Source organism: Acanthisitta chloris, unplaced genomic scaffold (assembly GCF_000695815.1).
Source record: "Acanthisitta chloris isolate BGI_N310 unplaced genomic scaffold, ASM69581v1 scaffold9249, whole genome shotgun sequence".
Lineage (NCBI taxonomy): Eukaryota > Metazoa > Chordata > Aves > Passeriformes > Acanthisittidae > Acanthisitta > Acanthisitta chloris.
The window spans coordinates 568-16,528 of record NW_008691977.1 but is presented as its reverse complement, the minus strand read 5'-3'; the positions used below and the strand labels follow the sequence as shown (position 1 = coordinate 16,528).

The 15,961-nt window shown below is 40.1% G+C and overlaps 1 protein-coding gene across 1 annotated transcript in view; it reads right to left on the bottom strand.

Annotated features, from left to right (window-relative positions):
* HTRA3 (HtrA serine peptidase 3) overlaps nucleotides 1–15,961 on the bottom strand; it is a 26,139-nt gene that overhangs the window by 9,617 nt on the left and 561 nt on the right. Inside the window, exons 2-6 of the mRNA XM_009082475.1 lie at nucleotides 7,227–7,326; nucleotides 5,195–5,417; nucleotides 4,338–4,532; nucleotides 1,666–1,698; nucleotides 886–1,000 (exon numbers count right to left, since the gene is read on the bottom strand). Coding sequence (XP_009080723.1) covers nucleotides 886–1,000; nucleotides 1,666–1,698; nucleotides 4,338–4,532; nucleotides 5,195–5,417; nucleotides 7,227–7,326 — 666 coding nt within the window. The remainder of the gene's footprint in view (nucleotides 1–885; nucleotides 1,001–1,665; nucleotides 1,699–4,337; nucleotides 4,533–5,194; nucleotides 5,418–7,226; nucleotides 7,327–15,961) is intronic.

Genomic DNA, 15,961 nt, shown 5'->3' with positions numbered 1-15,961 from the left:
GTAGGGAAACAACCTTAGCATCAGGAACTGGACGAACTCAGGAGAAGACAAGATTAATAACAAAAAGATTCAAGAAAAGAAGCAGCAGCCAACACTCCTGATAAAAGATGATTAGTAGGGCGTGGACAGATAAACTGGCAAGCAAAAGAGTAAGAAAGATTTGGCCTGGATGAAGCATTACTAGATCAACACTGGCTGTGCAGCATGTAGCATGTCACCTAGAACAGTGTGACAGATAGGGCAGCACATAAAAAATGTCCACAATACTGCAGTTGTCAGTTGCTGGTATACTTAGATGTGTATGTTCCTTGGTGCAGAACCCTTTTTTTTTTTTTTCTGCCTCTCTGCCATCTTCCCATATATTTATCCATGAGTTAGTACACAGCTCTTCATCCACCAGGATCTGAGAGTATATCACAATATCTGATTATATAGCACTGACAAAGATGAGCATGGTAAATTAATGGTCAGATTCTACCGACATGCACACGCTACACTCCGTCTGTGGACTGGTGTTTTAAAAAGTTCTTACCTTAATCTCCTTTTTGCTTAGATAATAAATAAAAGAGGAGGTCAAGACTCTTTAAATAAGTTATCATCTGTTCTCTAGATCATCTGAGACAGTGATGACTCATCTGTGTCTTCACTCTCCTCAGAGGCCCCATTTCCCAGATTTATACAGATACTGTCTACTCTTTGGGGGTTTAAGCAATAAAACATCACTCCCACTTCTGTGTGGTTGTTTTCTATTTCCAAGTCTGTGATGTTCTGTACTGTAAAATGATGCTGCTCCTTTCAGTAATAGGATCCCAGACCTGTGTCTTTGGCACTTCACCAGGATCAGGATGATAACTGGAATATGTTACTGTTTCTTGCAGACCTTACCTTTACTTTGTTTGTCATGTGACTCTGTGAGAAATTGAGTGATACGGTCTGAAGGAATAGCAAACGAAATTCCAGCTGTGACCTTCAAGGTGTTAATCCCAATCACTTCACCATCCTGTTGAGAGACAGCACCCAATTAATTTGGTCTCAAGTGACAGGGTTCAGCTCACTGCTTAGCATTTCATGTTAAAAGCTGGTGTAACAAATTTTAGAGTGTTGTAATCACTCGAGAAATAAACATTACTTGTTATGGAGAGTCTGGGCTCTGATTCACAATCCATTTCACATTTAACTGTGATGGCCAAAGAGATTACAGTACAGTTTGTTCATCCAAGGTCCATCCCACCGCTCAGCAAGAGATTCCCTCCACAGAGCAGGCAGTGGAGTCACTACTACCACTACAACCACAATGCACCAACCTGCAAAACCAGTGCTGGTTTAAAGCAATCGATTTGAAAGTCAGTAGTGCAGGTTAACCAGGTCCCATCTATGTTGTGCATCCCTGGTCATGTGAATGAGCACAACTGCTCCCACCTGATCCCATATTCATCACTGCTATATAAAATTTCCTCTGCTCTATGGGGAAATGTTTTCCAATGGTGCATGAATTGAGACCTAATTCAAAGTTTGCACTAGCTTCAGGCTACCTGCCTACCATTATGAATGGAAGCTGATAGGACTTATGAATCTTTGCAAAATAACATCCGCCCTCTTATTTCAAACTAGCTCCTGAAACAAAACAAAACAACAAACAAACAAAAACAAGTCACATGGACTTACCAGATTAACTAGAGGTCCTCCAGAGTTTCCATACTGTAAAAATGACATAAAGGAGCAATAAATTTCTGCTTCACTATAGGAAATGCAATTGTCTTTTCAAACAGCATTTTGTTTATAAGTAAATTAAAGAGAGGAGGTGCTTTCTTTTTTAGGCAGCACTAGTGGACACAATATTGATCACAGGTTACAGGTAGGTCTTACTCTACCTGTTCACAACTCTTATGATTAGAATTTCCTTCCTTTTCAAAAACAGGCCTTAAGTTAGGAGCAGCAGCTTATTGCTCCAAACAGCTAAACCCTACATTTAAGAAGAACTATTACATAGTTAAAACTAGTATTTTGATTCTTCTCAAGACTGTCAAAACACAGATTTGAAATAATGAATTGCTATTTAAAGTCATATTTCAGTGAGGTGCTCACACAGTTTTAGTTTTATTCATCACTTTGGTTTGTAACGCTGTCAGTCCCTCATTCTTCACTGGAGAAGAATGCAGTGCTTTACATATTTAATCACAGCATATTGCTATGAGGTAGGTACTACACAAGGATTGATTTAGTAACCACAGTCATGCAACCCCCTCTAGGGAGGGCATATAGCAGCTCTGAGCAGCTCCAAATTGCCTAATACCTAATGGCCTTCAAAGAAACATGCAACAGGACCACAGGAAATGAGACTTGGAGAAGTTTCTTGTCCATCTTCATGTTGGCTCAACAAGTTTGTTTTTGAGTGAGGCCAGAGTTTTCAAGTAGGTTTGAGAACAGCCAAAAGCAGCAACTTACCACTCAAAAGAAACAACAGCTAAGTAATGTATGACAGCAATGTGAGACAAACTGTTTACACTTAGATAGCACTGGGCAAACCTTATAGATTCTCAGGAAAATAAAACAGACTTTAAAGTTTATAAAACAGCTTTGAAGTTCAAATTTAAACAAACAGATCAGTTCTTTATACTGTATCTTTCCAGTGTTCAGAGGCTGCATACTTGATTTTTGTGTCTGACATAAAGGAACCAAGATAATGATTTTTCAGCCTTCCTCACCACATCATCTTTCATTCACTTGTCTTCTGCTTGAAGGATGTGATAATGAAAGAACTTCAGCACATGCAATATAGACCATTTAGGAACATGTAGCCCTTTTCTCTCCTGACCCATGTTCCTGCTGTCCCAGCATTTCGCAGAAGGCAGCTGCATGCACATTCCTGCAGGAAAGCTTTGGCTGAGCCACAGGAATGCTCTTGAATAGACCAGCTCTCAAACTCCTCCCATTCTCAGGAGAAAACTAGTGCATTAGCTAAGCACAAAGCATCCCTATGCCAGGGACCATCTTCATATTTTGTGGTCTCAGATGGCAAAGCTACTCAAACATATGGTCATTTTCCTCACTTCCTCTGCTATTCCTCTTCCTTTAGTCTAGCAGTATCTGACACACTGCTACCCTTGTCTAAACCTGCTCATTAGCTTTGGAGGGCAGCAAATGCCTACGTGTATACCCAAGGAAGGAGTCTGAGCTTGAAAAATGTGTATAGGTGAGAGAAAACACAAATCCCATATTTGAATTCTGTTCCTGTCACCAATTCAGTGTGTGCTCCCAAGTAACCCATCTTGTCTAAGTTTTGCTATTCTCCTTATAAAACTGAAGAGAGTCATTCCAACTAAATGTCTGAACAGGTTCAGGATCATACAGAAGCTTTTTGAAAAAGCTCACTTTATGCCATATCTCAGCACAAAAAAATAATTACCCTCTTTTTCTTCCCCATACAATTTCTCTCAATAAGTCTATGACAATAACTATTTGTGAAGCACTTTATGTATTAAAAACACCAAGTGTTATGACTTGTTACATCAACTTTGACATGGAGATCCAACAAATAAAGCCTGAAAATACTTCCTTTCAATGTATAACAGATTTAAGCTATAAAATTTCAGGCCATTTTCTACCTCAGATATGCGTGCAGTACTCTTTTGAGAATCAGTACAATTTAAATACACACCCAAGATCTTCACTTAAGGTCTTTGGATCCCTCCAAGCTGCTCTGAAGGGACATTATTTTCATGTATTTCTATACAGAATGCAATGCTAAGACCCTTAACTCCAAACTGCATCTCAAACTTTATGTTAATTTACAACTAGATTCTAACTTGGAGTATGTGATGAGCAAAGGGAAAACAAGAACAGCAAATTTAAAAAAAATAAAATAACAACAGTCCTCTCCTCAAGTTCTTACCTGGGTGTCCTGTCATTAAATTGAAGCAGATAATATCAACTTGACTATTCCATATGGTTCTAATGTATGGAGTTGAAAGAAAGTTTGGCTCTATTCTACAGCTTGCTTGGCCAGAGCAACTCAGCAAGCAGAGAGAGAAAAGTGTTGATTTACCGCTGGTTGATACAACCACATGTTACTGTATGAGATCTCCAGAACGAGAAGGGTCTGTTCTATGCACTATCTTCACAGACAGCCTCAAAGAGGGTAGTTTTATTTATCATACATTTCACAACGCTAACGCCTGAACACAACTTACAGACACTGAATAGTGCTTCATAAAAGAGTTTATCACTGATTTTAAACACTGCTTTTATTTAGTGGATTCACCTTTCAGAGCAGACACTTCCATGCTGAATAGGTGGCAAAGGACTGAAGTGAAACTCATGACATGCCTAGTACTTACATTAATAATAGCATCTGTCTGAATGTAATCCATATCCGAGTCCCGCAGGCCAAGCTCTTTGCCATCTCGCTGAGCAGTGCTGACAATACCTGTTGTCACAGTGTTCTGTAAGGCAAATGGACTTCCAATTGCCACCACAAATTCTCCTGGTCTCAGATCAGCAGACTGTCCCAGTAACAACACTGGTAGCTTTTTCTTAAATAAAACCAGAAAGAAACAAATAAGCATTAGTTTATACCTGAAAATAACCTGATTGGAAAGATCAAAAACTAGCAACAAGTTAGAAACACACTTTTCATTACATTAGTAAAAGTGTCACTCACTATCATATATCCAAAACTTATGCCAGGAGTGTTGCTGCTTTAACCTGTCTTCAGAAAAACTGCAAGCAGTAGTTACTTGCTATTTCACACAGGGGAAAAAAAACACCAGCAAGATTCTGTGATAGATTTTCCTACTTTCCAGCAGAGTGTTCCTTTCTCCTCCTAGAACAGCATACAAAACAGCTGTTGACCAACCTGCCACTCTCTCTACACTGTGTGCCACCTTGCAGTCCATGCACACTGGCACAAAGCCAGAAGGATCAGCCAACAATGCACGGGTTTTCAGGTAAAGACAATAGAATTTTGCCATGTATTAAATGAGCTGTATTTTTTTCTTTGCTTTTATCAGCAGAGAAAACAAAGTAATTTAATCCTAAGATCTGAAAAATTTCCAGGCCTATATTTCAGTACACTGTTTTCCCCAGATACATTTCCAAGGAATCCCTAAACATATACTCCAGCCTATAGCTCTGTACTAAATGAAACTGCAAGACAGTTCCCAAATGAAGTCATTCATCTGCTTAGGCCACTCACCTTGGGGTGAATCTTTATTGTTGCAATGTCAGATTTCTTGTCAATGTCTTTGATGGTTGCTTCATAGGTATCTCCATTCTGTAGCTGCACTTTCAGTTGTTGTCTCCCTGATATTGCATTGGTGCTTGACACCACGTGGGCATTGGTCACAATTAAACCAGAATCAGACATAATAAATCCAGATCCACTGGAAAGTGGGACATTTCGACCAAAGAGAGGGTGCCTGTTCAAAAAGCAAGTAATTATATGTCATAAGGGAAACACAACTCAAGATTACATTAGAAATCATTTCCCACCTTTCACCTTAAGAAGCATAGAATCATAGAATCAAACGGGTTGGAAGAGGCCTCAAAAATCATTGAGTCCAACCCTAACATGGTTAGGTTACTAGACCATGGCACTAAGTGCCACATCCAGTCTCATCTTGAAAACCTCCAGGGATGGTGAATTCACCACCTCCCCAGGCAGCCCATTCCAATGCCTGATTACTCTACCTGCAAAAAATGTCTTCCTAATATCCAACCTAAACCTCCCCTGGCAGAGCTTGAGTCTGTGCCCTCTTGTCCTCCCTCTGATTGCGTGCGACAAGAGACCAACCCCCACTTGACTCCAACCTCCTTTCAGGGAGTTAAAGAGGATGATAAAGTCTCCCCTGAGCCTCCTCTGCTCCAGGCTGAACACCCCCAGCTCCCTCAGCCTCTCCTCATGGCACTTGTGCTCGAGTCCCTTCACCAGCCTCATTGCTCTTCTCTGGACCTGCTCCAGCACCTCCATATACTTCCTGAACTGAGAACTACCCCCACTTGACTCCAACCTCCTTTCAGGGAGTTAAAGAGGATGATAAAGTCTCCCCTGAGCCTCCTCTGCTCCAGGCTGAACACCCCCAGCTCCCTCAGCCTCTCCTCATGGCACTTGTGCTCGAGTCCCTTCACCAGCCTCATTGCTCTTCTCTGGACCTGCTCCAGCACCTCCATATACTTCCTGAACTGAGAACTCAGAACACTGAGAGGCCCAGAACTGAGCACAGTACTCAAGGTGTGGCCTCACCAGTGCTGAGTCCAGGGGCAGAATCACCTCCCTGGTCCTGCTGACCACGCTGCTCCTGCTTCAAGCCAGGATGCCATTGGCCTTCTTGGCCCCCTGAGCACACTGCTGGCTCATGTTCAGCTTTCTGTCTATCCAAACTCCCAGGTCCCTTTCTGCCTGGCTACTCTCCAGCCACTCTGTCCTCAGCCTGTAGCACTGCAATACAGACATGTGCATAAAGCTATGTCGCCAAAATCCTGATTATCTTGATTCTGAATATTAAAAAACTATAAAAATTCTCCAAGAAATTCTTAGGTTTATGGAAAATGAGAGTACTGCAGGCAGAAAGGTATTCAGGTAATGGAGTACATGTAATATTTGCACTAATTTCTTCTGACGGGAATTTGTTTTGAGCACTCAAACCTGACTGCCAGGTTGTTTTGAGAGCTCAATGTTAAACTTGCCACCTCAGCTTTAGTACACTGAATATTGGTATGTTCTGGTCAGCAAATTTAGTACATTTTTTTCTATCAGAAGTAATTTCTGTGTTTAGATAGGTTATATATGGTCAAGATTCTATTTCTTAATGCTCTTCCTCCCAAAATAAAATCACCTCTTATTGAAAATAGAATAAGCAACAAGGACCTGTGTTTTTCCTGCTTACCTTCTGGACTTGACTTTTTTTTTTCTTTGAGATAATAAATATAATTCAACAAGCAACATGTTTTAGTGAAGGCTGAAGGGACCTTCAAAGATGAGACAGACTTATTTCAGGGCAGACAGTATATATTGTAAAGTACTGTAATGACTATAAGCTCATTAAAATAGATCTACTGAACAGGAACAAAACACAAATATGCAGTTCTCTGGGTAAGTGAGTCTGCTGTAATGTTTGAGAGTATTTTGTGAACTTCACAAATTCAAAAGGAGAGCTACCATGCTAGAAAAATCTTTGCAGACCTTTGTTAAACAATATAAGTAAAACGTAAGGAACTGAAAGTGTTACCTGAGGAAAAGTTCAATGTGTACAACAGCAGGTGCAATCTTTTCCACCACATCTGCTATGAAGTTGAATTTGTATCTCGGGCTGCTGGACTGTAGGTGACCTATACTAGCAGAAAGAATTGGATATGTTAATAAGACAATATCCTGTTTTACCAAGGAGGTGACATAAACCTGCCTTGAATTGACCTGTTTCTCCTACTAGGATAGTTTCCACACGGATATTGGAAAAGGAATAAAAGTCATTAAGACTGTTCAAAAACCTACCCAGTATTTTCACTGATCCTGAGAAAATTAAACATCAGCACCACTTAGCTATGTTCTTTGACATTTTTGGAAGCCTACAAGCCCTGTCTAGAGCATATTTCTCAGCAAAACTGCTAATTATTATCCAAAACTCATAGGGTCATAGGATAGGTCAGGTTGAGAAGGACTTCAGGCGATCTCTAGTTCTACCTCCTGCTCAAAGCTGGGTCAGCTACAAAAGCAAACCAGGTTGCTCAAAGGCTATGCCCAGTTCAGACTTGCAAATTTTCCAAGGAAAAAGGCTCCAGAAACTCTCTGGGAAACTTGTTCCACTGCTTCACTCTCTCCCATGATGTAGAAGTTCTTCTTATATCCAGTCTGACCCTCTCTTGTTGAGTCTCGTATTTCAACTCCTGCTCATTGTCTCTCATCCTCCCATTATGCACCACTGTAAAAAGCCTGGCCCCCACCTTCCCAGTAGCCTCCTCATGAGTACAGGGAGACTCCTGCTAGGTTCTACTGGACTTCTCATCTCCAGGTTGAAAAAGCCCAATACCCTCAATTTCTCCTCAAAGGAGACATGTCCACTCCCCACAACCATCCTCATGACCTTCTCTGGAACTCACTCTGGTTTGTCAATGCCTTTCCTGTACTGAAGGGTCCAAAACTGGATGCAGTATTCTAGATGTGGTCTAACAAGTGCTGAGTAATACAGCTGCAGCATTTGGGAACCACATTTAAAACACAAATTCTAATTTTTTAAGTAGACACATTAGAAAACTCCTGTAAATTATAACCTTTGCACCTAAAAACGTTTTGCAAATTTACATTTAAGCTGTCACATACAGCTGGCCCTAGCAATAGGTTACTAAAGGTTCTGACAAAAGCCAGTGTGGTACTGCATTAAACAGCACCAAACGCAGCATTTATGAATACTTAATGGTGTAGAAGGAAATAGAGAGGGGGAAAATAAGCCCACAGCATCCTGGTTTCTAATGTCACAATATCCTGGATTCTAACATCACAACAACCCAAAGTAATAATGCTGTTTGTGCTAGAATGTCATACTTTCTGCAGTCCCTAATACATGGGGACATATCACCACATATGTTAAACACATGCTAGGGGACATATCACCACACTCAAATAGCAATCCCTCATGTTCACAGTCTGATGCTTTAAAATTAACAATGGGACCTAGAGAAGGGAGTAAACAAGCTGCAATCAGATACAGAAATAATATTTTTAGCTTTTTACTACATAACATAGTAATGAGTCCAGATATAGATTCTGTCTTTTCAAAGTATATACTCTTCTTTCATCAGCTTTACCCAAGTCTTTAAAAGGAAAGTAGGTAGGAAGAATCACACAGAAGGGAAACATATACAGAAGAGCGATATTTAAGAGAGTTCTCATGTGGTTTTGAGGTGTAGTTTTAATTCTGTGATCATTCTAAGCAATCCTTACCTACAGGTGCTTTATGACCATTAAACCTTGTAACTTGTAAATTACTTGGGATGAATATAAAGATTATAGCACAATGGAGTATAACCTATTTAGAAGGAAAAAAAAAAGACATCTCACTGATCTAATCTATTCTTTGAATGAGCTTTTAAGATAAGGTGCAACAGAGAATTAGCTGCTATAATTCCTACAGTCTCTCAGAAAGCTTTCACAATAAAGTGTTAGAAGACCTATGAAGTCTGAAAGCAAAAGGCCTTACATTATCAAAGAATCCAAAAGACCTGAAGCAGAAGACAGGAACTTATGGAATGGACCCAGCACTGGTACCAAGGAAGAAAGTATTGAAGAAACCAGATCAAGACAATCAGGCATTTCTTCACAGAAGTCTGCGAGTTCTTCTTCCTGTTACTGGACACAGGATTTACTTCTGGAGGGAAAGAAACCATGCTTACATTTAGCAAGCTAGATTTATATGATACGGAATAAACAAAAGGAACAACTTGGCAGGACTAGATTTGGTCTATTATTTTTATGTACGTTCTCATGCACTCTGAAAAATCCCCCTAACCAATTGAATATGCTTGTTTTAGTACTTAGTTTAAAAGAGATACTGCAAACAGGAATCACAGAGGACCGTCCAATGTAAGCACAATATACTATTATTTATTTTGCTTACTAGGCCACTGAAGATTTATCTTACCTTCAGTTCACAAGCAGCTTGCCTGATTATGCAGTATACCCTTTGAAGTCTACTAACATGACTTTGAACACTTGCATACACAGCAAATGTTCACTCACAGGATATAACATTACCATCACATTTATCTTAACAGACATGATGATGCATCAATATAAGACAGTTGGCTAGACCCTCAGCTGATAAACTAGTACAGAACTGGGGGAAAACAATGATGAATGCAGGCTTTCAGTTGGTGTAAATCAGCATAGCTCTATGCGAGTCAGGGCAACTGAATCCCTTTGCATCTGCTGAGAGCTGAACTGCTCTGCCCATGCCAAATTGTCACAGCATTGCACAAGGCCAAAAGCAGAGGAGGATGCCTGCCAAAGAACTCAGGTTTGCATCACTCCTAACTAGCCCCAGGTAAACATCTTGGGTGGTAGTGGCTTGAGGGATGCAGAGAGAAAGAGTCTTTAAAGATGTGGCAGAAGAACGTAAACATGGAAATAGACGAAGAAAATAAAATGCAGCAATATAGAGAGGGGACTGTAAAATGAAACAAAGCTTGTCTTTTCATACCACAGTGAAAGCATTTCTCAGTCTGAACAGAAGTCCAGAACCTCCCTACTGAGGTCAGAAAGCAACAATATTCAAATCTGAAAGTAAATGCAAATCTGCACTATATATTAATCTGAAACAAAGGAGGATCAAGAATAACAGACACTCAGATCTTGTGTGAAAGACATGGTTGAAGACCTACTGGCCTGATAAGAGATTACTGTTGTCTGGTGGGGACCAAATACTGGTGAAAACTGACTTACAAAGTTGAGATGCCTTCATAGAAACTGATCTTTCTTGAATCATTTTCTGCAAGCTGGCAGTGATGAGAACCTTTAAACACATTATATGATGTGTCAAGAACAAAAACTATGGACCTGGAAGATGTAAATGAAAACTCACATTTACTCTAACACACAGCCCTGTTTGAGGAAACTGAAGTGTTGGTTACTACTAACAGCATTTTAGTGCATAATTATTAAACTGATAGTTTTCATCAGAAGTTCTCAAAATACTTCAAAAGGGAGGAATTGCAGCCTGAGAAACTGAAGAAGGAAGCAACATCCAATACTGTATACATCGCATAAGGTCACATTGAATACAAGTATTAAAACTGCAGTAGTAGAATCAGGGCTTTATGCTGTACCTTCATTCATTAATCCTTTCATTTGCATTAGTTGGTAGACACTGGCTGCTGCTCCTGTTCTTAATGAAAGATAAAATTAAGTACTTATTTCTCCCCCCTCATACTCTTGCTGCCCTGAAGAGCCCCACACAGCCCACACAGATCTCTGCTGGCCTGAGCATGTAACAGCTCTGAAGTCACAGCATCAATTCAGATTTTGAGCCACTGACTCCCTGAGACTTGCCACACAGTTTTTCAAAGGCCTCTCAAAAGCATGCATTATTTTCTATGTTATTACTGCTTGTTCAAAATCATCTCACATTAACCAAAGCTAATTTGTCTTGGCAAAAAGCCATAATTTAATCCAAGTAACTATCTGTTTTATAACCCAGATATCAAAGGTGCTGCAACCAGGTTGTACTTGAAGCTAAACCAAATTTATACTGCATGTCTTTAGCTGTCTACACATTTCTAATCAAAGTAAGATTTCCCCAATCTGTTCCATAGCCATAAATCAACCAGATTTTCAGCAGACTTGGACTTCAATCCTGTGATTTCAACTAAGCTATTAGATCTTCAGAAGGTCTCCAGCTCTTCTCACAGAACACTGAAAATTCAGATTTCAATGTAAGTGCATAAACTGGAGCTAAAGGATTTCAGCCTATTTGGTAAACTGTGATCTTACATTTCCAGTTCTACAGACTCCAACTACATTGGATTCACATGGTTAAAGCTTAGTGCCTGTCAGGTAGGAGTATCCTTATTATCAGCTTATGACTTTTCCTAGATAGTGGTGTTATCTACAGGCTTTGAGTTCATTTAATAGTGTTTTATTTACTGTCTTGCAGAGACAATAGACCCACTCCAATCTCATTAACACTGCTGTAAACCACGAACAACTCCAACAAATCTGTGAAGTCAACCAAGTATGAAGAGAACGGGAAAAAAACTCCAGCAGAAACAATCATCATAATCCCACTGAAGACAATAAAACCAGACCAATTTACATTTCCAAAAGACTAAATGTTTCTGAGTATCTGCCAACTTACTCCCTGCAGAATTAAACCAAATCACATTCACTGCTTTCTTAAAGACAATATATTGTATTACAATCCATGATTTTATATTCATTAAGAATTTGTGAGCCTGGGAAACTCATTCTTCTAGTGCTGTTTCCCCATCCCCCTTTTAAAACCAGCTTCAGAAAAGATCTGTGCATTCAGCAAAATTATTATGTCTAAGGGAGGACTGCAACCTGGCAGATCTGATCACCATGGATAAACACTGTCCCTACTGTGCTTTCATGGAAAGAAATGAAAGACAAATAAAAGATTATAATGTCTCTGCTTAAAAAACAGAAACATCTGCTGGAAACATAGGTTCATGGGCAGCTTTTCTGATGAATTCAGCATGAAGATCAAGTTGCATAGCTGTGCACTGACCATAAAGCCTTGGTGAGTTTAATGCCACATTATGGTTCAGGCAACTTGTTTATACAATGGATGTCTACTGTGCACAGATGAAAACAATTTGGTGAACCAACACCAAAGTGGCTTTCTTGAGCAATGCAGCAATCACAAGGGCCAGACAGAGACAGACTGGCACAAGCCTCCCAGCACAGACACCTCACTGAATTTATGTACTTGCTATTCCCCCTTTCCAAGCGACTCTCATAAGGAGATGCAATGAGAACATCCTTTTCCTGTTAGTTATCCTACGCAAAGCAGTGAAGTGCTATACTCAGTTACATACTAAACACTGGACAATACTCATCCCCACCTGCAGGAACTCAAACCAAACTCAGGCGTAAGGAAAACAAGCAGTAAAGGAATGTCACTATAGTTTGTGTTTCCAGCCAATACTTGCAGAGCATTTCCCTAAATACAGCTGGAGGTAGCTGTAAGGCTTTGATGACAATAATACCGGTAGGAGGCTCCAGTATCTCTTACCAATCCACTTCTCAGAGATGAAAGTAATCATATGCTCAATAGCTCCTCTGTATCTTCACAGTTATGTACAGGCACTCTCCAAACACCCCACACAGAACTGTGTGCAATGACTCTGCTCATGCATTAACTGTATTTCAAACATTTCTCTTAAGGAACTGAACTTTTAGGCTCCTATCTTGCATATAGTTGACTGATGTGGGTGAGGCTCTACATCATGACCACTTTCTGAGTGACTTCAGTTATACAGTGCAGAGGACAGAACCCAGCAACTGATCAGAGTCAAATCCAAACTCAAAGGTTTTCTAATATGAATGTTTTAGTTTTCCGTGTTCCACTGAAAAAATAGCACTCACGTTTTTTAGAAATTTTTTTAGTGCTTCCACATCTTACGTAAGGAAATACAAATCTTTCACATTTAAACTGTCTTCACAGGAAACTGTTTGCAAAATAATAAATATAAACTAACAAAATAAATTACAAAATAAAAGTAACTGTACTCAGAAAGTTGTACTGAGATATCAAAAACAACTCTTTGTGCAAGAAACGAGACTGACAAACTGACCAGAGACTGCACGTGACCAAGAGAATCCTTTGAGTGGGGAGTTTGACAGTTTAATATATGGATATGAGGCACCATTCAACTCGCTGCCCTGAGAAACAGGTCTCTGTAAGAATGGGTCTTCGATTACAGACATTGCCCTCCATAAATATTTATGCCATTACTTACACACTAGATTGTCTACATCACAGTAGGTGACAGAAGGCAGAAAAAACCTAGCTTCTTCAGAATATATTTCCATATAGTAAGGTATCTAGTGCTGAAGAGGGGGGAAAAAACCCAGTGCTTATAGCATGTAGTTTAACTTTGCTCAGGAGTTCTGCAGACAGTTCCTCTCAGTATCTCTGAGAAGTCCCTGGGTGTGCTCACAAGGCTAACACTGCGTGTAACAGTTTTCAGGGCACAGGCATTTTGAATAACATCAATTACGGAGTACCTGTACCTTCAAGCTGCACACACCCTCCTTAGTACACTGTATGTAGAACTTCCAATTTGGCATGATGTTCTTCAAGGTAATCCATAACTTCAACAAGGACAAAAACCATTTTAAATTCTGTCAATGTTAGAATTATCACTGTCACCATGGGCACCTCTTTTCTCCCTTCCCTCCTGCATCCTTTCCTACTCTTTTTTCATGAATCCTTGTTCACCAGACTGCTGTCTCTTTGAAACCACAGCTACATTTCTCAGTCTATCCAGGTTTATCACAGACAGAATCCAACTTAGCATCAACATAAGCAACTGAGAAAGGACAGAAGCAGACATCTCAGAGGCTGCTCCTCAGGGTCAGTGCATGTTCTAAAAAGGGTCCAAGTCATACTGTGTGAAGCTTCTGTTATCTGAGACTATTTTAATATACATATGGTTAAGTAAAACTGGATTTACTTCATACTTAGCTTATCCATTCAAATTCTGAGTCATCTGAGGCCAGATTTCTCTCAAGAATAGGGAAAAGAGAGAAATTTGACAGCAATTTTAAGCTGTCGACTTTCTTCCAAACCTCTCTTTAAAGCCATTGCATGTTATTGTTTAAAAAAAGACACACAAAAAAAAATACCATAATTGAGTTCTATTCCTGGCTCAACCACCAACTCAGACTGACCTTGGGCAAGACGCTCGGTTTCTTTGAGCTTCAGTTTGTGCAGCTGTAGAACTGAATAAAAAAAATTAAAACTTAACAGAGAACCAGATGCTTCATCTAAGCTGAGGTTTTCTGGGACAAAAATAAAGCCAAAATAAAGCGAACGCTAATAGAGTTGCTTAAAAAAAAAAAAAAGTTACCTCTGCCTCAAGGCTCCAAATTCCTAAGCCTATTAACAGTAGATTCAGGGGGATTCCTTAAAGAAAATGTCATATATACCATGTGCCAAGCACTCAGTAAACCCTCAGATGCAGGACAGTTCATTCATTCTGGTTAAATGTTCTGATTATTTCATGTGGATCAGTTCCAACCAAGTATTAGGAGTACTAAAACTAATGGATGCTAATGTGAAAAGGAACAGGCAAAAACCCCCATTTTTATAACTACAAAATATAGGAGAGAATGATCATTACAGCTTCAAGCTGGCATTTGGAGTAATTCTTGGCTCTGACAAGATAGTCCTAAAGGAACTCTAGGAATACCATTTGAATATCCTCCCTCTCTGAACCAGTTTACGTTCTCACAAGTGCAGGATATATTAAAGGTCCCCTATCCACAGAAAGGCTGCAACAGTAACCCCTCTGACTCCTCCCACTGATTTTGGCCAGTTTGGTATGGATAAACAAGATGGTTAGTGGTGCACTTTACAAAATGGAAACACTAATGGATGATTTAAAACTCTATTATGCGTAGGACTTCTCTTTCCAGGAACTCTATGAAAAAGGTAGCACAAGCAAACCCTTAAAATAACATATCGGTAAGTGTGTGAAAAGATACTAGCAGCATTAATGCTTCCATAAAGACACTCATTTTAATACTAAAAACAAATTACCAACTTAAATGATTACTGTCTTAAGTTAAACTATCATGCCTGAAGTTGCCATAACATATCACAGCATCCAAGCAAAGGCCTCAGTACTTTACTACAAACAGAAGACCATTTGATATCCTGAGTGTCAACAAACCATAAAGGAGTGTCTCAGGCATTTTTCCCACTTAAGACCACAAAACCTTTCTGTGAAGGAAACAAACCAGGCAAAAGACTACGTTTTAGGTGGTTTATATACTACTCAGTGCTTTTTCTGCCCTGATTGGCTTTTAGAGGCATTTCCTGCCTAGTGATGCCTGTCAGGTGAACCTGATTAACATCCCAAACACCACCAGGGATGGCCCCAGAGCTCCTCGGCTCCCTCTCTGCTGGTGCAGGCTGTGGTGCTGTGTGTGTGCAGCACAACCTGCACGGGTGATGCCACCCAACTCAGGCATCACTGTCAACACGATGAAATGACGGTAGCATTGGCAGGACGAGAGCAAGTTTGTACCACTGCCCTGCCCTGACCCGGGAAGGTGTGACAGCTGAGGATGGAGGTGCTGCCTTGCCCTAGTAGAACACCCTCCACCCAACTCACATCATGCTGTCAAGTGCATTCATCTCCTGTCACAGGAGCGCTGCGGCAGCAACTTCCACACGACCAAAGCATCCACAGACATGCTACCCATGGACAAACTTTCCATGAA